Source organism: Puntigrus tetrazona, chromosome 2 (assembly GCF_018831695.1).
Source record: "Puntigrus tetrazona isolate hp1 chromosome 2, ASM1883169v1, whole genome shotgun sequence".
Lineage (NCBI taxonomy): Eukaryota > Metazoa > Chordata > Actinopteri > Cypriniformes > Cyprinidae > Puntigrus > Puntigrus tetrazona.
In genome coordinates this window covers 10425653-10448352 of record NC_056700.1, presented here as the reverse complement: position 1 = coordinate 10448352, position 22700 = coordinate 10425653, and the positions used below count along the sequence as shown (strand labels likewise).

The window sequence follows — 22700 nt, the reverse complement described above, 5'->3', positions numbered from 1 at the left end:
GTGGTGAACAAAACTTATTTAGTGTTCCTCTGAACAGCGACTAATTTAAATGCCCCCAATTGGCCTTTGCATTCATTTGCTCATATGTGATTGGCTATGATTCTCAACACTGCAAAAGTATGTCGGAAAAAGAAATTTATATTGTGTCCCTAATACCTGTGTACTTACAGAGTAACTAGATGTGTGTAAACTGTAGTATCTACAGCTGTAACATTTCTGTAACGACATACATGTAATAACCCTCAAAATGTGTAAGAAAGTTTGTAACGAGACTGTTTTGGGTTACCATTGACTTCCATAGTATTTTTTTCCTACTATGGAAATCAATGGTGACCTAAAACAGCCTGGTTAAAAACTTTTGCCGAAATATCTTCCTAACATAAAGTGGGACCAAGAAAGTTTTAGAACACTGGCAAATAGCCAATTTTAATGATTAGATAACTGTAATCACAATTATGTTTCTGATTTAATTGTGCAGAAGCTGGTTGATGTGGACAAATGTAAACTCTCCGTGTTCTGATTGGGTGATGATCCGCTTGACTTGATCTGATTACATGTTAAAGGCAAGTAGGACCTTGTTCAAATCCCTATGGAGTGATTTGCTCAGGACTCATCACTCACGATCGCAGGTGTGATAGTCGTAACAGGTGCACATGATGCTCAGCTCTGTCAGAATCCTCATAATGTTCGATATCACAATCATGCCAGGGGAATGTTTTCCTGGAGATGACTGTAGGAGACATACTCACACTGACAGTAAGTTAAAGAAAATGAGCTGTTCCCAGGTGTCAGTGGGTTTGTGTTTTGCGGTCAATGACACTGCTGCAGAGCCCGGTGGGGTGAGACTGTAAATCTGTGGTTGTGTGCCCAGGTGTAATGCCCTAATGTTCTATGGCAGCACATTGTGTGTTGTGGTTGGATGGAGGGTGTCTGAGTCAGCTGTGTGGTTTTATTTGAATTCCCCCTCAGCAAAAACCGAACAATTTTATTCCCTTCAGACATCCTCCATCCTGTACTTACTGGCCATATGCTTGTCTCACAAATGCACAGAAGGAAACGGCTAAATGTCTCCGCCTTTGATCCTTCAAACCTGTTCTCCATCGAGGTCTCTGGTACCACATGGTTTCGTGATCACAACTTCATTTTGGCAACATGTGCGGTGTGGTCTTTCATTTTTATGTTTCATTCAGTTTTTACTGTTTCATTCAAATGTAGGGTTTTACAACAGAACAAGAATAATAGGGAGTTAGTGTAAAAATTACAATATACACAGCCGATAACTATGCCTTTAAGAAACGAGCGAAGATGCACTAAATTAAACAGTAAACAACCTTAACCTTTTAACATTTTCTCTCAACTAATGTGGATCCTATTTTGGTAGATTAAAAGTGAGAAAAAAAAACCCCCTGTGAGTCAGACCAGGCTCTGATTTGCTCATTTTCTGACTCATTCACTCTTACTGTCATTAAGCATAGACCATCTTGTTATTTGAGTGTATTGAACTTCATCACATTAATGATAAAACAGAAAAAGAAAGCATCCTCACAACATTACACTGAAAATGTTTAATGATATACTAAAAACCTGTTAACAGAATAACTGTAAATCACATAATATGTACATGTTTTGGAGATTATTACTATAAATTATGCAATTTATTGGGAAAACACCCAGAAAATTCCCTGTATTTTATAAAAAGTGACAGGCAATTTATCATATATGACCTCTATTTCATGGATTTTATGGATATTTTATGGCATTTAAGGAGATTTTGGTTGCTTGGTATATTGGCATAAATACAAGGTTGTAAGCAGTTTTTAAACCCTTCTTTACTGAACACGTTCAGTACTGCATTCTTGCCTTTTTACTTTGGAAATCTCTGTGGTAATCCTAAAATAAGGATTCTTATTTAGACCTGTTGGGTTAAGTTTAGCGAGAATCACCATCACTGTTTTTATGTGTTCACATCATGTCCATAAGCAAAGAAGGTCCTTACAATTTGTTTTTCTCATCCACAGATGGCACTAGAGAGTTTTAAAGTACGGTTACGCGTCGAATTAAAGGGTTAATGGAGCACACAAGTTGTCTCCCTTTTAAAAGCACTCCATACCAGGCTACTGTTCATTAAAAACAAGTCATTAGAATTCGTCCAAGCCTTATCGCTCCTCAAATTAGAAAGCATATCGAACTATCAACACACAAACGCACTTGAAAGTTAATAGCGCTGTGTTTTGCATGCAGTGCTGTGAGGATGACTCAGACTTGTAAGAGCATTACTATGGTTGGATTTTGCTGCCAATTAAAATGCCCATGTGTGTGAGCAGTGTGTGGGTTGGTGGGGCTGCGCTCTTTCACACAAGAGAAGCCTCAGGGGATCATTAATCTAAAGCTAATAAGAGACCTGGTAATTGGGCATGTGGTTCAGTGTGTGTGCGTGTGTGTGTGTTTTGGGAGCGGGTGTAATCATTATAGAAATACAGGCTTAATCACAAAAATGGACCTTGTGGACACCGGTAGGCAGCCTTCGGGGAGCATGTTGATTAATTAAAACGGTACCATTTCATGTGATCTATTTCTGTATATGTGTACTGATGACACGGGTCATTTTATTTTCACCATATGACCAATCTGCCCGGTGTGACGTGTGAAAACGGTGGTGTTCTCCATCAACACCTTCATTACTTAGCCTGCGTGATACGGCCGCCCACCCTGCATGCCTCTGTGAGTGACTCTGATTGGTGAGGAACAGGCCATGTGTGGGCAGAGAGGTGTCATTCTCATATTAGTGGCCCTCACACTGTGTGTACCTACACCCTGCCGTCCATTCCATGTCTCAGGGATGATGATAATGATGCTGATGGTGCCCACATAGTGTGGTCAAGGAATGTTTCATCCGTTACATCTAGCCACAGATAGAAGTGAGATGCGCACAGACGCGTTCGTGCACGCTCCAACGGGGACGTTGTGGACGCAAAACGGTATAAACACACGTACGCAAGCACCCACGTCTGCAGACATCCTCTAACGGAGCTGCCCACACATTTAGCTGTGTCAATAAGTGTTCATCTGTGGGAAAGAGATAAAGTGAGGTAAGAGGGGATTCCTTCTGCGTAGTCTTTTTCACAACTTTGCTCTCCACACCGCTGTAAAAAAAAAAAAAAAAAAAAAAAAAGCATGGGATGGGAGGTGTTACTCTTCTATGAGCTGTGACGTCACAGTAAATGTTCACGATGACCTCAGGAATGGAAATGATGTCAGACTTTTATGCATGAAGCAACTGCTTTAGATCTTCATTTCAGGAGAGTAATTGGTACAATTTGTATACTTCTTCGGTCCTCCTAACAAATGACTCAGTTATACATTCATGACATTCAGTGTTCAAAGCGTTATTCGATTGTGGTCATATTCATGAGTCACCAGCTGTGTCCACAACATCTGACGAAGTGCACTGAACCCCCACCTATTATTTTTAAATATTTTGCTAAAAAAATCAAAGCCATATGACTAACTGTTATGCACCATATTTGAGTGATAGTTGATATCACAAAAATTGACATTACTGTAGGATTTAATTTAGGTGGCACAACCAAATACCATCATATAATAGGCATTAAATATGAAGTAGTACATTCTGTAATATGAAACTTGACATTTCATTTTTATTTATAGAAAAATATATATTTTGTGTTGGCTCTTGATAGGAGGCCATAACCTTGATGGCCAGCTGGTATTTTCCATTTCACATTTTCCTTTCATAAGTTCACAATATACAAAAATAAATAAATGAATGTCATTTAGCTTGAGAGTAAATAATTTACTGTTATATAATGTTAATTCTTTAAAACAAAAACCTTGTCAGTCCTTTAGTTAGTGACTGACTGGTACACAAACAAACAACCAAAACTCTGGCATACTTGCAGTAAGGCATACAGACACCACAACTTACGTAAATCAATGGAGAAACATTTTACTAGGCGCTCGTGTTCAGATTTCCTGGATGTTTTAGCTCACACACAATAGGACACAGCTGACACTGACACTGTGGAACTCATTTAATGTCCACCTGTTTTCTATAAACTTTTCATTACCTCTGTATAAAACGCGTGTCTTACCAAAGCAGCGATGGCCACAGCTGACAAGGAGAAAGGCGAAGAGTCTTCACCCTGAAAGCGCATATTAATCCGTGCTGCTCCCTCTGGAGTCTAGGAACCTGTTACAGAGAAAAGTGAGGTTACACACTCACACAACTCATGCCGTATTCAAGAACACAACCGTATGACCTCGGAAAAAGAGCACGCACTCCATCCGGAAGGGCAAACGTAGCCATTTGGAGGAAATGTGCAAGCCACATGGACTAAACAATGTAAATGTAAGTCATAAACAAGGTAATTTCCTCAGTGGTTCCAGAGCGGTAGGCTGTTTCAGCGAGATGATAGGCTAATGTGCATCCCATGTGACAATCATTTCAAATGCTTTGATGTGATAACTAAACAAACTTTCACATGAGAATCACAGTAATGCTCTCGGATTTAGGGGTACAATAGAGGAGCGGAATTAACAGCAAAAACTCTATGTTTAATGCTGTGTTTTTATCCCCCTTGATCTTCCGTGGCTTTCCTATAGATGAGTCAGAGAGGCATCAGAGGTAGCTTCTTCAATCAATAGGCTTTTTCATGTGGTGGGATGTTGACGTCCACCAGCCTCCTACCGATCTCTAGATCAAGGTGACCTCTGGGGCACAAACAGCAGCTCCCTGGTGTTCAGTTCGTCATGACGGTGACAAAGCAGTGCACCTCTGGGGCACCTATGATGCTAACGCTAATGCAAAGAATAGAAACTAAATTGATGCTGATCAAGGAATTCTTCACTCAAAAGTAAACAGTTGCTGAAAATACTCAACCTTGGCGTCATATGAGATGTAGATTCATTTGTTTCTTCATTGTAACAGATTTGGAGGAATGTAGCATTACATCACTTGCTCACCGGTGGATCCTCTGCAGTGAATGGATGCCGTCGGAATCAGAATCCAAACAGCTGATAAAAACATCACAATAATCCCCAAGTAATTCACACAACTCTAGTACATCTGTCTTGTGAGAAGGGGTGAAAAAAACAAATCTATCATTAAAACTAATGGCACTGATTTTTTTTTACAAAATGTATAATAAACAATGTAATATTCTGAATGTTTAATTTGGATTTCATGGTGATTTCCACATGTTTAAGCATGCAGTAAGAAAATAATTTTTAACTCATATAGTGACTTGCTTAATGCTTGTACATCTATCACATGAACTGAAAATCTGCTAGATACTAATTCATTTTCACAGGCTTTTTCCAAGCAGCAGATGTGAAAACATTTCCATTTGATGGAGCTTCAGACATGTGGTTTCAGTCAAGTCTGAAGTATGCACGTCGTCCACTCTAGAAAAGTGCTCTTCACTGCTCTGTGGTGAGAAAAATCATTCCCAGATCAAATCTTTCAACTGTTCTCTTGCAGTCAACAATTTATGTCTCTTATGATTCTATTATTATTGGCAATTTGCAACAAATTCAGTATTCACGTGCTGTATTGCATTGTAAAATTTGAATTGTATTGCATGTCCATTTTCTTTAATATTGTATCGTCTTGTTGACCTTACAGAGTTTATTAAAACAACACATGATGCCGGTCCTCTGGAAACTTGTTTAACACACTGTGTATAAATTCTAGAGGATAGAATGACAGATGTGGTTAAAAAGAATCAGCGGCGTATTCAACTGAAGTCAATTCAAACTTTCTAATTTTAAAACTAAACAATTGTATTTTTTTTGTGACAAAACTCATACTTTTTATTATTTATTTTATTATTTATATATATAAAAAAATATATATACTGTATATAAGGCCTCCTGCAGCCAATCCATGCATTATATATGACACTTTTCTCCTATTTCTGCTAACTAAAAAATAATACAAGATGGAAACTGTGAGCAAAATGTTTCTAGAAATCTTGCTTTGTATAATTATAGACATTGCCATGGATGGACGAACACGACTCAAGCATGTCACTCTAAACAACTACCCTGAAGTATAAAACAAACTAACACACAAAAAACAGCAACTGAAGCATTCTGAACAGTATTTGAGAAGGACAGTGGGATCGCCTTCTGATCTTCCAGGATAAGACAGGAGCTGCTCGATGGGGTAAAACGTGCACTGCTTTTGCAAGAGGGGTGAGAAGCTCCTAATGCGCTCTGTACAAGAACATCTGCTAAAGACAGGACTCACATGACACAGAATCTGTTACAGAATTAGCAACTGTTCACACTGTCACACACATCTGCATCTTAATCATTCACAGGCTGAGATTTTAATAGATTAAAAGACTTTAGATCTGCATGTTTTTTATGTAACAGAGGGATACAATCCAGTTTATTGCTGTGAGCGATGTAAGCTGATATCATGAGCTTGGACTTATATTTGATCTCCTTAAACTAATCAACAGCAAATTGCTTTCATTTCTTGTAATTTCCTCAGCATTCTGTGCCTTTTCCCTCTGACCGGACACATTGTGCGTTTTAATTTCGAACTGAATATGTTTTCAATTTTACATGGAAACCTTAAAAAATTTAATTTACTTAAATGAACTGAGTTTGTTTCTTCATCAGAACAAATTTGGAGAAACTGCACCCCATGCTCACCAGTGGATCCTGTGCAGAGAATGGGTGCCGTCAGAATGAGTCATTTAAGACATTTAAAATTTAAACTGTTGCTTCTATACAAATATCCGTAATCCATAATATTGCTTCCTCCAAGGAAACAGTGCCTCTAATATCAGAATCCACAAACATATTTGTTTATAATTGTTTTTTTTTTTGGAGGCGTATTTCTCTCCTAAATCAGATGATACGACAAAAGCAATATTATGGACAGAGAATTCATATTTAAACTGCAAGCAATGGCTTAGAATACAGTTTTAAATATTTTATATATCTGTGTCTTAGCTTTTCACTCAGCTTTCTGCTTCACAAGACATTAACTGATGAACTGGAGGGTACATTTTCTGCAGATGAGTGAACTATTTCTTTGAATGGTCAAAAAAAAGGTCGCAGGTCTACAACAGCCAAAAGAATTGCATAATGCCCACAAACTTCAGTTCACAAATGTTTCCTTATATTTTGTAGTGATAATGTGAAATGCAGTTTTGAATGACACAACACCTTGTTCCCAGTACAGTTAAAAAGAAAAAAGTCAGCAAATGAGAGAATAAAAGCGTATGTGAGAAGGGATTTCTACAGCTTTACAGCAGCCAATCTCAGATCCCTGGAAAACCACTCAAATCCGAAGGGAGAGTTAAGTGAAAAAAGTTTCAACAGCTGACAGAGATGGTTAAGCTCTTTTCCTGTGCCGCTGATCTCTGCAGAAACACTTCACGGTATCAGGTCTTTTCAATTTTAAGACAAAAGGTGAAACTTTAGGAGGATGTGAGGTGTGAAAATATCTTTGAAACGCATTGAACAGCTGGCCATAATTCATCCCAGGATATTCTCTCTCACTCAGGCCCTTTGTTTTGATTAGGCAATCATGAGAGGTAAATAATGAGCGCATGCAAATTAAGGCTTTTACAATGCCAGAATGAATTGTGTGGCTTTCATGGAAGAAGTGTGGTCGTCTTTACAGATACAGCACCTTCTGGGGAAAAAACATACTAACTACAAAGCAGCTCCCACATACTCGAGGCCAAAACCATAAATCTCTTCCCTCTGGCTCTTTTCCAGCATTCCAGTTCATGACTGAAGGTATTGCAGTTTGGAGACTTTTAAATGTAGGCTTCTCTAAAGTTGCATGTCCACCAAAATGTGTATATTATCAATAGCATTAAAGGTTTTAACATGATTTGCCATGGGACAACTATAACACAGTACGCCATATATTTTTGATGCTTTGTAAGACTCACCCGTTCAAATCTCATGGCTACGAATCCTTCCACTTAAATCCTGAAGCTCTGTGAATAAAGCCTGCAATGACAGAAAATAAATTTGATTAACTACAGTAACCCAGCTAAAGGGTTTAAACACACACACACACACACACACACACACAATATAATTTATTTGTGTAGGGAATCAGTAAACATGTTTAAACGTGTGAATATTTGATACACTAAATCACAAATAAGATATTTTTCAAAAATCATTACAATATGCCGATTTGGTGCTCTAGAAACATTTCTTCTTATTATTTATTTTGAAAAGAGTTGTGCTGCTTAATATTTTTTATATGAACATTATCTTACATTACCATACTACCATTCTGCATTTTGGGCAAGCAAGATTTTACATTATAATAATAATAATAATAAACATTTATCCAACAAGGATCCATTAAACTGAACATGTAATGACATTTATAATGTTAGAAAGGATTTCTATTTTAAATCAATGGAATTATAATTCAGGAATTATAAGAAATTATTCTAAATATGAGTCTCACAAAAATATTAAGCAGCATATTTTTTAAACAACTGATAATAAACTATAAAAAAAAATCTGTATTAAATGCGACTTTGGTGAGTATAAAATACATCTATCTATCTATCTATCTTTCTATCTATCATCACGGATGTCCTCCCCATTTTTAGTACTATTTTATTATTAGAAACTGACCATTCCAATATTTATGTATACACAGGGAAGCTTCTTTGTTTCTTTACTTAAAAGATGCTTCTGAAGGAGAGCAGAGAACTGGGGCAGGCTAGAGGTTAACTGAGGACTCGGGTGATGCTGTTCTTAGGACGGCTCCTACAGGCCGCTTTGACAGAAATGACAGACCAGTGCAAATAATAGCTCATGACAAAAAAGGGCAAACGTTACTTCTCCAATTGATAGAATGGGTTTGCAACAATCGTTGCCGAATGAAAAGAGGTCATTGAAACTTTTTTTTTTCAGTAAAACAGCTATTAATCACAATGCAACAGCTTCTGCTTTCAGCTTTCTTTCTCAGTACACACTTGATTGAGAAGTTGACGGCCCGTTCCTTTATGTGTAAAGATTGAGGATTTGTAAGTGGAGACATACTTAGCAGTAGCCCATTAATGCCTCTGGCTTGTTGCCCATGTGAAATCAATGAAAAGGACAAATGTATGCTGAAAACAGTATCAGACGGCAGTGAATACAGAACATTGTGTGCATCAGCTACAAAGTATTGTGAACTCTTTCTTTTTTTTAATAAGATTTGAAAAAAAAATCCCATTGATTGAAGAGACAAAGAAGCTGCTGGTGGAGAAAATGTGGGTCCACACGTGCTGACCCAAGTGCAAGGGTTGACAGGTCTGTGGTCACATAGTTCAGCCACAGCAGAATTGGGACATTTCAGTTTGGTTAATTAGTGCCCCTGGACGTTCCCCAAAAGGGCCTCAGACACCAAAGGGCTCAAAGTGTCCTTTAATTGCTTTCTGAATGTCTATACATTTGTCTGTGCATGTTACATTTCTGTGCTTAAAAGACCAACTGTTCAGAGAGGCATTTATGATGTACATTACACTTCATATACTGTATATGTTTCAATATTATACATCAATATAAAAACTACTCAGTCACTGTTTTAAAAAAGACAACCGATTTACACGTGGCGAACACCTACACATTTCGCTATTCAGTAAATCAAGACAATTCAAGTCATGTAGACGGCCATATGACTTCACGAGTAAGCTGGCTGTCTACAAAAATATTTCTCTATTGCTTGCTGTTTGACCTGACAATCATCATCATGATCCTGTCGTCTCATTAATCTCTGGAAGTATCACTCATTTTAAATTGCTGTCATGAAGGGAGTGTCCACTGTCTGGAGAACCTCATTAAATGTTCGTTCCGAATCTTTAGACATTTGGGAAAACCTGTGCTGTGTGATAGACGACACGCGGGATACATTAATCAACATTTGCGTCTCTGTGGTGTCATTTATTTCACTCGGCTGTGCTGGGCTGGTCTTCACAAACCACACCGACACTCATTATCCACCGAACTCTCACAAGGATCTATTTGGAGCAATGTTTAGGCAAATGAAGTAAAATCAGTTAAATGCTTTTTTTTCACCTCATTGTTACGTGTGCAACTCTCATCTCTCATTGTGACCTTTCTACCTCACATTCCAGACGCCTTATTGTGAATAGCCATTTATTTTCAGAAGCTGATTCTTTAGAAAACTGGGAAACATTTCCCCCGCTTTCAAGTTTCTCCAACTGCAAACGGGTTAAACACGATAGATGAAGGATCAACATTAGGATACAGTAATAATCTTCTATTCTACTCTTAAAACTGTTCTGCAAACACTACCTCTGTCAAGTGAAGGAAAAAGGAGTTGCCTGATCCTTGTGTTTTATCGGAAATATCAGCAAATCTTGTCCAAGGTAAATTGGGTGTGCATGAATACAAACTTCCACAGGAGGCGTGTTAATGTTGTTCTTAGCTTGCACATTGGTTTGGAATGGCAAACCCCTCACATTATCACTGAACAGAAACGCCTTTTGATTGTCAGGCCAGGAGCAGGAGGAAAGTGCATGCTTGACTACACGATAAGTCCATCAAACATGGTTACGTCATCAAAAGAAAGATATAACGAGAAATTTAGGTAATCTGTATACAATAACATTTCATTAATTCGTTCAACTTTTCATCCGTATAACCTTTCGAATCACTTGTCATCTACATGACTGTTACATGTGATCACCATAGATAAAATATTACCACAAAAATGCCTTCATTCCTCAATATCTGCTGGATTAAATTAAATGTTTTATTGACCTCCTCATATTTCATTTAGTGCACTCATTAAAATCCCTTTGTTTCATTTATGGCTTTTACAAGCTGTATAAATACATACTGCAAACCAATAAAACACACTTTACGGACTTATTGTTTCTTTTAAGTAAAACGTGTCCAGAAATGTAAAACAAAAACAGTGTTTGCGAGTATTACATTGAGGGCTGCGCTAAATTAATCAAGATGTGAAATGTTGTCGATAACAGGACAAAGCGGACAGGCCACCAGTATTATATAACACCAGAACCATTATACGCAAGATTGGGCATTTATCTGGCAGTCATATTAAGATCCCAAACTATCTTGTTATGTAATATTTACTAAACTATTATTTGATCTGCAGCGATCCAACTATTTTCTTTTGTTTGGAAAGCTTCCCGCGTGACCCCATCTCTCGTTTGCCGCACAGATGACAGCGGACGTGTTTCGAAGCCGAGCGTGTTTTCCTCAGCTGTTCACATAAGCGATCTCTACCTCCGATCCAGACTTGGCATGGAGGAAGAACCGGCATCTATTTTGGCTCGAGTCCTAATTGGTCTAAAAATACACGTATTGTCATCGATCAATTAATCTGTTAACACATACATTCTTTCTTTTGACAATTGTGTTTATGAAACAGCATTACCCAACAAAAGGATGGCATTTCAAGGGTGCATTGTTTAATATGAGAATAAAGGTTTGCTTGTGAAGTGAAAAAAGGAAGTTACATGTCTCAGTCACGAGCCCTCAGGAAGGACAGCATCAAGAAACTTTTTCAATTGTGTCACCCACACCTGCAGAAATCAGCCTGGATGTGCTCAGAAAACAAATTAGTCAAATATCCTCATAATACCCTAAAGCTCAAACAGGTGTGTTTAGATCTATCCTCTTACGACTGGTATAAAAAACAACCAGCTGTTTTTTATGTAGTGAGAGATCAGACAAAGGAAGAAAATAATTCCACTCTAAGGAATATTCGAGTCATTATCTTAATCAGTCTGCTCGCTCTTCCCAGAATTCAGCTCTCAGACATTTATCTGATATCACAATGATGCTGCATTACTTCACATACATGTCCGTATGAATGTAAACTGAACGTGGGTGGAAGTTCAGGTGCTATCTGGCAGAATGATGATTGACGCTAGCATTACGTGTTATGAGACCATGTTGAATGACTGGAGGAAACAAGAAGATTTAACTCTCTCACGGCATCTGAGAAAAGTTCTCCAGGGTCAAATAAAAAATGAGAGGCTCTGCACAGTTGCCAGAAAGGGGAAAAAAATGTGACGACAAAGCCTAGATGTGGATTAACTCAAAAAAAGTTTCAGTCTGCTGAACTTTTGAAGGATGCAGGTGCAACCTACTGCTCACCTGAGATCTGTCACTGCCTTGAACTCCTTCAATTCCTGTAACAGATTCCCTGAGCTCCCAAATTCCATTAAGAGTCCACAAACAACAGCACCATTCATCATGATTTCTTAGTTTCCTCTGAAACTAAGATAAATGAACATGTTACACATGTAGTTATTTAAGTATGCTGCTCCATTTTTCCCATTCACCAAATTCTAAGAAAGATGAAACATTATATCTAAGACGGTTTAGCGATGGCACTTCAGTTTCATGCCAATGAGTGCTCAATTGTTCATAGCGTCCCAAACAGTTCAAACAACAAAGTTTGAAGCGGCATTAAGAATTACAATGAAGCTGCCAGAGAGAAGCGGGTGCGAATAGCATGTGACCAACAAAGCATGAAGCCAGATGGCAAGATTTGATTATTAGAGCATGAGTATACCAATGCTGAGAGAATCCAAACCTCTGTGTGGAGGTACTGCTCAGCCCTTTGATGTACCTAGACCGATGGCATGCCCTAACAAGTCTTTCTCTCGAACACATTCCCAAACTGACCTCAAATTGGCCCATGAACTAGTGCCAATATATTCCAAAAAGGCCTGACATTGCTTAATAATAGAATATAAATACAATATAAAAATATCTGGGACACGACCTCCTAAACAGGTAGCAGGTGTTTTCTCCATGATGTGCCAATAGCTAAAAGCATTTTCATGGATCTTACTGAAAGCTGGAAATGATCTTCACTATTGCAGCTGACTTTTAGTTTGGGATCTAAGACATTAACGAATTCCAAACTGACAGAGGATAGACACTGGTCCAGTAAAACAGACTGAGCTTCTCTTAGCACAACTGAAGAGAGACCCAGAAGCAAAGTGCAAATGAGAGGCTCCAAAAAAACAAAAATAAAACAAAGGGGAAAAAAATTATATATTATATATATATATATATATATATATATATATATATATATATATATATATATATATATATATATATATATATATATATATTTACAAGCTAGTGATTATATATTTAAGCATAATGTGATTTTTTATACAAAAATAAATGAACAATAAGTTGCTGTGAAATATTAATAGTTACTATTGATAGTTATCTTGTACATTTTTGCTCTGCTAATGAAACTGAATTTAACCAAAGACAATATTAGTAAGTTAAGATTACATTTACATTATAACATACTTTTTAACGTCACAAAGTATTACATATTCAAAAGAAATACCTACTCAGTGCTTCTTTCCGACGCAGTCAGTAACTCCTTTCGCGAAATTGTGTGATTTTAAACAGGTAGTAAGTGCCTGAATGAATGAGCATTTTGAAAGAATCAATTAAATAAATGATTCACTTGAAGGTCATCTATCACCACCTACTGGATGGACTGTGTATCAGGAAATGCAGCTAATCAATACAGTTTAATGAATGAGCAAAGCTAAATGTGCTCTACTGGAAACAAAACAATAAAATGTTGTTTTTTTTCCCACATATTTTGTTTCAAGTACTCCCATAACATAAACAAGAGCATACAAGGTTTCAGAATATTTTTAGGACAACAACAAAAATGGTAAACAAAGAAAACTGTAGAAGTGAGCAGCCTCCAGTGAGTGAATAATGGAGGGGCATTTGAGGTGGGACAAGGTTAGTCTGGGAACTCAGTAAACATGGGAATCGGAGGGCTAGAACATGAGCAAAATCTAGGGTGTGAGGAAATAGGTCATTTGCCTGGGAGACTTAAAGTGGGAACATGGTTCATCTGAGTGCCACATTGTTTCTCAACGAGATGGCCTATGCCTTCAGTGGCACAGTTTTGTCCCATAAAACATTTTGTTCATCACGTTTTGCAGACAAAAGCATGCCTCATGTGCCAGTCTGCATTTTTTGTGTTCATGTACTTGCTTGTTAATTTCAGACTCAATTTTGAGGCCATTCCAGTCAAGCCTGCGTTTGATCTTTAGCCCACTAATGGTCATCTTTGTCTTCCCCGGGCAGGACAAAAACACTGCAGCTGGTCTGCCAACCTAATATCTCAATTTAGAAAAAGTTATATAAAAACTGCACTCAAATGAACTAACATGACTTTGATTTACAACTTATATTATTTTCCAAAAAATACTGACAAGTATTCTCATTGCAGTTCTGGAGGAAGGTCCCAAATGTAATGCCTCAATCTAGTTTTCCTTTTAAGGCCACACTTTCTGGGTATGCTGATATCCAAATTAAATAATAGCAAAACCAAACACTGCTTCACTGATGACGCTTTGACAGAAGAGCTTTGAAATGAACAAAATAATGTATTAAAAGAAAACATGCTTGAGAACTCGATCCATCAGCAGTCCTGAATCAGAACTCTAGTGCTGTGGGAAAGCGTAATTCTTCCTCACTATAAACCTCTTATCCTCTCAGCACAAAACTTTGTCTTTGATGAATTGTGATCTGTTTTCAAGAGCACAGCTAATAAAACACGGACGTGACCTCAACAGAGGACTATTCACAACAATAGGACCCTTGGACCCTTCCACACAGAGACTGTAGAGATTTTTTTCCATGTTAACTATTTGATTAATACGTGCAAAGATTCGTTATACACATTAATCTGCTTATTGCTTTATTTTCGAAGTAGGACTAGAAGTACGGAGGTGTAAAAGTAATGGTTACACTGACCTCTACTGACAGCTCAAGAGAAATTGGAGAGAGAGAGAGAGAGAGAGAGAGAGAGAGAGAGAGAGAGAGAGAGAGAGAGAGAGAGAGAGAGAGAGAGAGAGAGAGAGAGAGAGATGCATTATATTATTGCAGAGCTCATTCATTTAAGAAAAACCGTAGCCTAGCTGCCCATGTCTAGCCTATTTTTAAGGAAGGCTTTATTATTTCTCCCAGATGGGCTACAAATATAAAACACCCCTCTAAAAAGTCCAACATTCGTGACAGTTATTTAATATCATGTCTGAACTTCACTGAAACGTGTCTTAAATGGTTGGTGTGCAGCGGTACTTTGGATGATCACCCGTGAATGGGCGCTTCGCGCGCCACGAGAATAGGCGGCAGTACCGAGTCTTTCACTGACTGTATTCAAATGATAATCACCGAAAGACAGTTCTCGTTCCGGGTCGTACTGTTTTGTTATGCTAAGTGGAAAATAGCTTTACGAGCGTCACGTTATAAATACATTCGTTTTTTTGAGGTTTGAGAAACAGATCAGGACGCGATGCAAAGACCACAGTTCCGCCATCCCCGCCAGGGCTCCGGTCCGCGGGCCGCGGGCTTCCGAAGCCCGCCTCCAGCCTTTGACAGGACAGGGAGTATGTTTCCATCGCCTCCGTGGGCATTTTCAACCCCACCGCCGCCGTTCGGACCTAGATTCGGACAGTGTTCTCCAAATACCCCGCCGAGAGAGTTTGGTGGTAACAGAGGCGGCGGCGGTGGTGGTGGGAAGTATTTTAACGGTCAGTCTCCGGCTCACACCCCGCGCGGAATGAGCCCCGGTCCCCGCGGCGCACCGTTCAGACGCTCGCCGTACGAGAGCCCCAGGCGACACTCTGGATATCAGGTAGTTTACTAGCGTTCAGGGGGGAGTTAAAACAATAATGCGCAGTTTTTGTGCCGTATTTCCACTTCTCTCCTGTATTTCGGTGCTCTAATCCGAACTCATTTCTGCGAACTAGTGCGTTTGTTTTGTTGTTGTTGGTTAGGACACTACTATACAATCTCTGTGTAATTGTGGTCGTTTTAACGTCTTTCTGCATGACAATTTTTTCCCTTAAGGGTTCACCACGGACATCCACACCGTTTGGGTCAGCGCATGGCAGGGAGAGAGGGACAAATGATATGGAAAAATATTACAAACCATCAATGCTCCAAGATCCCTGGGCTGACCTACAGCCCATCTCAGTTACACAAACTCAGTCTAAATGCAACTCCAAACAAACCAATACGAGCAGACAAGGGAGGTACTACAATTAAAACGTTATCTTACTTCAGTGAAAGGGAAAAGTCACTGAACAGTCCTTTTTTTATTTAGTGCACCAGTAGTGCACTACATTTTTAGTCAAACGGAGCCAGCCGAAAACATGGACCTGAGGCAGGATTCACCAGCAATAATTCTTGAGAAACTGACTTCACAACATTTTCTAAAACCATATGTACTTGCTTGTATAAAGAGACATTCTCTTTTACTTTTATATCTGCACCTCAACGACAGGATCATAAAAATATTGTAACCGGCAGCCTATTCGTAGTAGTTTGCCATCTCTGGCGCACTCCCATGGAGTTTGCAAATCCTTCATTGAAATCAGAGGAGTATGTCTTCAAGCTCGAAATGCAGTTTAACAAAAGATGTCTGATCAACACGTCCATCTACCTCTCAATACTGACTGTGTGCTGTTAACTAGAACAGGTCAGGTCAAGTATTTGTAAGTTTGGCTCCTTTACTAATTTTGTATTGGATGTTTTCGTTTTTTTAACTTTGTTTTTGGTGACTTTTTTGATTTTATCACAGTCTATGATCATTACTTTTTGTATATATATATATATATATATATATATATATATATATATATATATATATATATATATAAACTTAGACTGGCAACCGGCATTGTAATTGTAAACAGCCCTCAAAGAACTATTGTTATATTATAAGCCAAATATAATTAAAAGTTGTAATGCAATACAGTTCTTGTCGAAAAACAATGCAAGTTGAAATCTGTTACACTTTATTTAGTAAAACCATGTTTTATATCTTCACAATTATTCTTGTCACCGTAATATTACTACACATCTCTGCAAGTTTTTGCTGTACAATATACCATATGGATCTCATATTGGAGGTCTACAAAAATAATTTTATTAACAGAAACGTAACTTTTTTTTTTTTTTTTTTTAAGTTCAGTGTTAAATGTTTGCATCTCATTTTCATTCCACATTCACATCGCCATAACTACTGTAATATTACATCAGTTCTGTCAGTTTCCTTTCTTTTGGTTGTCAGCTAGTTCTTTCGATAAAGCTTATAATTTGCTCTTATCCTATTTTGAACTCCGATTTCTCCATGTTCAGCATTTTGCCAAGAGACAGACAAAATATAGAATGAACGTGTATCTTAAGTGTGTAAGAAAGACTCAAACAATAGAGGCTTATATTAAAATGTCTTGTATTGTAAACTTGTTTTTTTTGCGCTTAAAGACAGTCATTTTTTTTAAGCAATGATGGGTCTCTTGAGGCATCAGCTGTTGATACGTCAGCATCATTGCCACATGGAGTGTTTTCCGCATAAACAGACCAATCAAGAGCTTGTTGAGACAAAGTAACCCACTATGATTGACTAAACAAAGGGAGAGAAAAACTTACATATGCGTCAGTACACATAAAACTTTGGGTGAGGACATTCGCAGAGTTAACTTTTAAAAGAAGCCGTGTAGCTTTAGCTGTAAAGGAAAGAAATCAGTAATGTGGGAATAAACGGTCAACCTCACATTTATCTACACATGGATGTGCTTATTCAAAACCATTCCTCATAAGGTGACAGTTCTTGTTTACTCCAGATCTGCAGGTGTCTGAAAAGTAGATTGTGTCCAGCCCTTAGTTTCTTGGTTTTAGTACGAGCGAGCATGATTTCACAATATACTCTTGCCCTTAGAACTAAAATACAGAAAACTACCATTTACAATAGAAAATATAATGACACAGGATAAATGTAGCAAGAAATATTCAGTTGCATATAAGTTATAATAAAGTACACAATTCAGTCTGTGTAATAAAACATTCCAACCTGTTTTCACAGTAAAGTCAACTCAAGCTAGACGATGTTCTCGTTTCTAAATCGCTAAAATTCGGGACCCCTAGACGGCACAAAACAAACCTCCAAATCTGGTGCCATACAGAGACGAGTGAAAAAGCCCTTTTAACGACAAATATTTAATGTATGTGTGTTTAAGGAGAGATTGGGTTAAGTTAAATCATATTTGACACAGGTTTTGTGCGCTTTCTAAAACAAAGTACAGTGCCAACTTGAAATGCACAGGCTTTAAAACTTTTAGAGTGTATGAATTTCTTTTGGTAAAAGAGCCAATTAAGAATAAACTGCACAGACTGTGTTTAATAGTTATTTTCAATAACTTGAGCATTTGCCTGGGTGATATATTTAGCTTTGCCTATGTCAGGAGAAGGTAAACAGCTATAGTTTTCCTTTCAGAAAATTACCTAAAAAGCATTTATGCAGCTTGAAACCCAACATCTTTGTATATTTAGTATATTTGTAACATTAAGGCTTTACTTTGGGAAGTAAAACAGAACAGGGCATTTAAATGCAAGTGAACTTGCAAATGTAGTATTGTTTTTCCAACAGTGTTAGTGTTTAGCAATCAGTGTGCTCACATTCAACTAAATGCAATTAAATAAACAGAATTAAAAATGACTTTAGTAGTCAGTTCTGGTGTGCTTGAGCTAAGAAATGTTTTCATCTGATATGTCAGACCTTTGATACCATTTGACATTTTAATGTATATCTGATGTTCTGCCCTTTTATACCCATTGAGAAACAACATCGAGAAGAAACAGACACAGGCTGTAGCCTAGATGTGTTTTAAGGAGATAATCTCCAGCACTTTTGCATGGAGAGTGATGAAATCTGCTGGATTTTTTTTTTGGAAGCAGTGGAAGGGTAAAGAAAAGATGTTAGTGTTACACTGCGACCCAGTCGTTATAAAATGCAACATCTTTCTCGAATTCTCTTTGCCAAGCTTTTCCTCTTCTTTTTTCCATTTTTTTCTTTGCCATCTTCCATTTTTCTGGCTCTGATTTCACGCATGAGATCAAAAAACACCTGGAGAGATTATGAAGCTTGTATGAATCATTAGTACTGCTAATACGGAATGATTCATTCCACCTAGTGAAGTGATAGTTTGCTTAAAAATGTAAAATTGTCATTTAATCATCCTTATGCTAATTCATTTTAAATTCCACAAAGTCATACGGCTTGAAACAACATGTGGATGAATAAATGACCGTTTTATTTATTACTATACTAAAAGTATCACGTAATGGTTGCCAAACCGGTTTTTTGTATGGCCTACCTTATCTACATTGGCACGGGTTTTGGCAGAAGTCTCGACGTAGCTGACTGCCCACTGATCTGCTCTGGTCTTGGCCTCCTCCACACCGACTTGCCGTCGATCCTCCAAGTCTGACTTGTTTCCCACCAGCAGGAAAGGTACGTTCTCCTCCTCTTTTACCCGAAGGATCTGTTCTCTAAAGTTTAGAGATAAAAATGAGAAATCCCTGGATACATTTTGCTGCATGAACATATTTAGCTTTTTTTTTTTGTTTTGTACCCTGAGATACCAGTGTTGTGTTAATCACCAGTTTTCAAGTCCTCTCTCTACCTGAAGTCAGCAGTAGCAGCAAAGGATTCGGATTCTGTGATGGAGAACACGCAGAGAAATCCCTCTCCGCTGCGGAAGTAGTTGTCCCGAATGGCAGCGTAGTCCTCCTGTCCCGCTGTGTCAAGGATGTCGATCTGGACCTCCTCTCCGTCCAGAACCACCTTTTTTCTGTAGCTGTCGGCTTTGGTGGGCTCGTAGTCTTCCACAAACTTTGAAAGAGATCAGCACAGTTAAACCTTGTGGTTAACCTCAATGTACGCATGATGTGAAATCCCTAAATATTAAGTCTTACCTCATCATACATGAATTGCAGTGTTAGTGCTGACTTGCCCACGCCACCGCTGCCCACCATTATCACTTTGTGAAGGGCCAAAGCATTCCTGCTAGCAGCCATGGCTTCAGGCAACAAGGAATGGGTGCAGTGAAGAAGTAGTGAAAAATCTGAGGTAGATGGGTATTAGGGGAAACCTAGAAGGAAGAACTTTGAGAAGAAGAGAGCAGATGATAAAGAATGGTGTTTTATGTACAGCAGTAACTATTTTAGTCATTCAAGAACAATTACCAGCATTCATTACTAATAATACACCTGCACCCTTTGAAGTGATTCAGACATATTTGGGGTGTTACTTCTGAATAATCAGCTTTGTCTTATTCCCATTATTCACCCCACTAATAACGATAACACAGGCTTTCTTTTCCGTACCCTGAGAAAATGCCAAAACAATGAGGCTTCTCATAAAAGCTAGCTTAGCATTTGCTGGTTCCCTTCCTAACTGACACTGACATCATTGCTTACTAGAGAAAAGCAGAAAAACACACACATTCGTCCGTTCTCATTAAGAACTGCTCTGATTATTTGCCCCCCAAAAATGTAAGTTCTGTCACTTACTCACCTTCATGTCGTCCCAAACCTGTATGACTTTATTCTGTGGAACATAAAAGATAATATATTTAACAAAACTGTTTTGGTGATCATTGACTTCCATTATATAGACACAAAAAAACAAATTTTTCAAAATATAGCCTATATTCCACAGAAGAATAAAGTCATAAAGGTTTGGAATCACAAAACTGCTGCCAGAATTTATTTTCAGGGTGAACTTTCATATTCGAAGAAAAGCCAACTGTCCAGATTGTGAGATTATAGGTCATATGTGATTATAAGTAGTATGTAAAAAAAAACCCTTTGAAAGTCTGAAATCATGGGCGGAGTCACTACACAATAATATAGGATTACAACTGTTGACTGAAGCGCAGACTGCTAACAACAGCAGTTGCTTTAGGTTTACTCAGTTTACTCAGCTCATCTGTGGTTTATATGAAAAGGGTGTGGCGAACGTTCTGCAGGATCGGTGACTGCTTCCACGTGATTGACGCCACATTAACAAGCTTGTTGGCACAAAGGGTGAGAAAAATACTGAATGGAATATTTAAATAAGCACTTGAACAATGGGGCCATCACTCTTCTATAAAGGTTCCTCCTTTTGTTTGTGGCCCTAGTTCATTTTAATAACACATGAGAATGTAACAGGGTTGCCATGTGGCAAAAACCCCAAAAGACTGAACTGGTCGATAAATACTAGAATACAACAATAAAAAGGCCTTTTGTTAGTTCATACTGATTGCAAGGTCAGAGGAAACAAGTGACATATCAAAAATTAACATTGTCCATATAGTGGTGTATTAAGTCATTAGCCTTTCAAGGCAGACTAATGTCTGAGTATAGTGTATGTAAATTATAATTAAATATGAAATATGCATCTTCTAGAGGGTTGGATCAGTAGATAAAAATCTGTCTATTAAGGAAGCTGTTTTTTATACCCTTTAATTTTTAGGAGCAGCATCTTTCTAATATCTAAAATATATACTGTACATACAAATATGTTTTCCGAACAGAGAGCGGGCTGCGGAGGACTTATTTCTATGACAAATACATAAACTAACTTTGGGTCGTGATCCATTCCTTAACAACTGAACAACATCTACAATACATGCGCGTGTTATTTGACACCTGTTCCGTTCGCACAGTCCTTCAGAGGAAAACAAGGCTGGCGTTAATTCACTCAACAGAAACTATTGTGGGAATTCAGTTATTCCAAAGCAGAGGTCGTATCATTCAAAAAGGGGATCCCGACCATTCAGAAAATGCCCGTTGATACAGCTAATGACTGCTAGCAGGCTAACTCGGTTGTGTCAAATTGACAAGCACGAGGGGCTGCTGTAGTCACGAGCACTTAAGAGTAAAATCACGAGTGATTTTCCTGTTATATTTAAAACACTGACAGCGCGCTAACCGCCACTTCCGTGTTTAAGGGAGGATTTGGTTTTAGCACTCCACAGCTAATAGGTACCGCGTACCGCTTGAGAACTTAGTACACGGTGGTATTTCAAAACAACTAATAAAATAAACGAATGGCAGCGTGCTGTCACAATAAAAGTTATAGAAAAAGTGTGTACAAATCAGATACTCACCAAATGAACGGGCACTTGCGTGTTCGACGTCTTGTTAGCTTTGCTGCTACGAGCAGATTTGTTTTGCTTCAATGCATGACTCAGAAGGGAGCAGCACTGCTGACAGCTTCGGCCGGCTGGGCTTGGTCTGTACAGACTACCAGTTTACTTGTGGATAGAAAGAAAATAACGCTAGTATACGCAAAGGCCTGAAGCTGTTTAATAATGCCACATAACTCGACAGGTTACGTCTCCGCCATTAGTTTGCCTTCTCAACCACAAACAGTTTTATTATTGTTTCAAAACTTTCTGTAATGCCAGTGTCTTCTTGTCGACGATGCGTCTAGTACTGGGTGTACAGCTGAGACTCAAACTAAAATGTTGTGTTTTGCGATGTCATTACCACAAGAAAATCCGCCTAGAGGTCTCCTGGATAACTGTACAGCACCGACAGGAAGACCAGTAGAAAACGCATGTGCTTTTTAATAGGCATGTGTAGCTTTCAATGAAATAGCAATTGCCCACGTTATTATAGTAGTTTAGTAGTTCAACCCCCCAAAAATGTAGCCACTAAGATTGCTATGTGATTATCAAGTTGACAAATTACATACAGATCTCTTACTGAGGGACTGTCATATTAGTAACCCTCTGGTTCCATAACTAAAAGAATTCAGAAAAGTTCTTAAGCAAGTTGTTTTATAAAATAATAAAATATTTACGCCG

General features: G+C 38.2%; 3 protein-coding genes across 5 annotated transcripts in view; 2 read left to right on the top strand and 1 right to left on the bottom strand.

The window, feature by feature from the left end:
* Nucleotides 1-22700, top strand: part of tox (thymocyte selection-associated high mobility group box) — an 839643-nt gene that overhangs the window by 614621 nt on the left and 202322 nt on the right. The window lies entirely within an intron of this gene.
* Nucleotides 1551-22434, bottom strand: ralab (v-ral simian leukemia viral oncogene homolog Ab (ras related)). Of its 3 annotated transcripts, XM_043259710.1 has the most exons (8): nucleotides 21999-22434; nucleotides 20420-20452; nucleotides 19819-20007; nucleotides 19527-19735; nucleotides 19218-19392; nucleotides 7941-8001; nucleotides 4113-4210; nucleotides 1551-3143 (listed from the first exon to the last, which is right to left on the bottom strand). In XM_043259710.1, the coding sequence occupies exons 3-6, from the start codon at nucleotides 19918-19920 to the stop codon at nucleotides 7945-7947; spliced, it is 543 nt and encodes a 180-aa protein (XP_043115645.1). In that variant the 5' UTR covers nucleotides 19921-20007; nucleotides 20420-20452; nucleotides 21999-22434; the 3' UTR covers nucleotides 1551-3143; nucleotides 4113-4210; nucleotides 7941-7944. The 3 variants fall into 3 exon arrangements, with proteins under 3 accessions (XP_043115645.1, XP_043115632.1, XP_043115639.1); XM_043259697.1 differs by lacking the exons at nucleotides 1551-3143; nucleotides 4113-4210; nucleotides 7941-8001 and adding an exon at nucleotides 17280-18967 and having other exon boundaries at nucleotides 21999-22325; XM_043259704.1 differs by lacking the exons at nucleotides 1551-3143; nucleotides 4113-4210; nucleotides 7941-8001; nucleotides 20420-20452 and adding an exon at nucleotides 17280-18967 and having other exon boundaries at nucleotides 21999-22324.
* Nucleotides 15232-18559, top strand: LOC122359424 (M-phase specific PLK1 interacting protein). Its single transcript, XM_043259720.1, has 2 exons — nucleotides 15232-15694; nucleotides 15910-18559. The coding sequence occupies exons 1-2, from the start codon at nucleotides 15353-15355 to the stop codon at nucleotides 16105-16107; spliced, it is 540 nt and encodes a 179-aa protein (XP_043115655.1). The 5' UTR covers nucleotides 15232-15352; the 3' UTR covers nucleotides 16108-18559.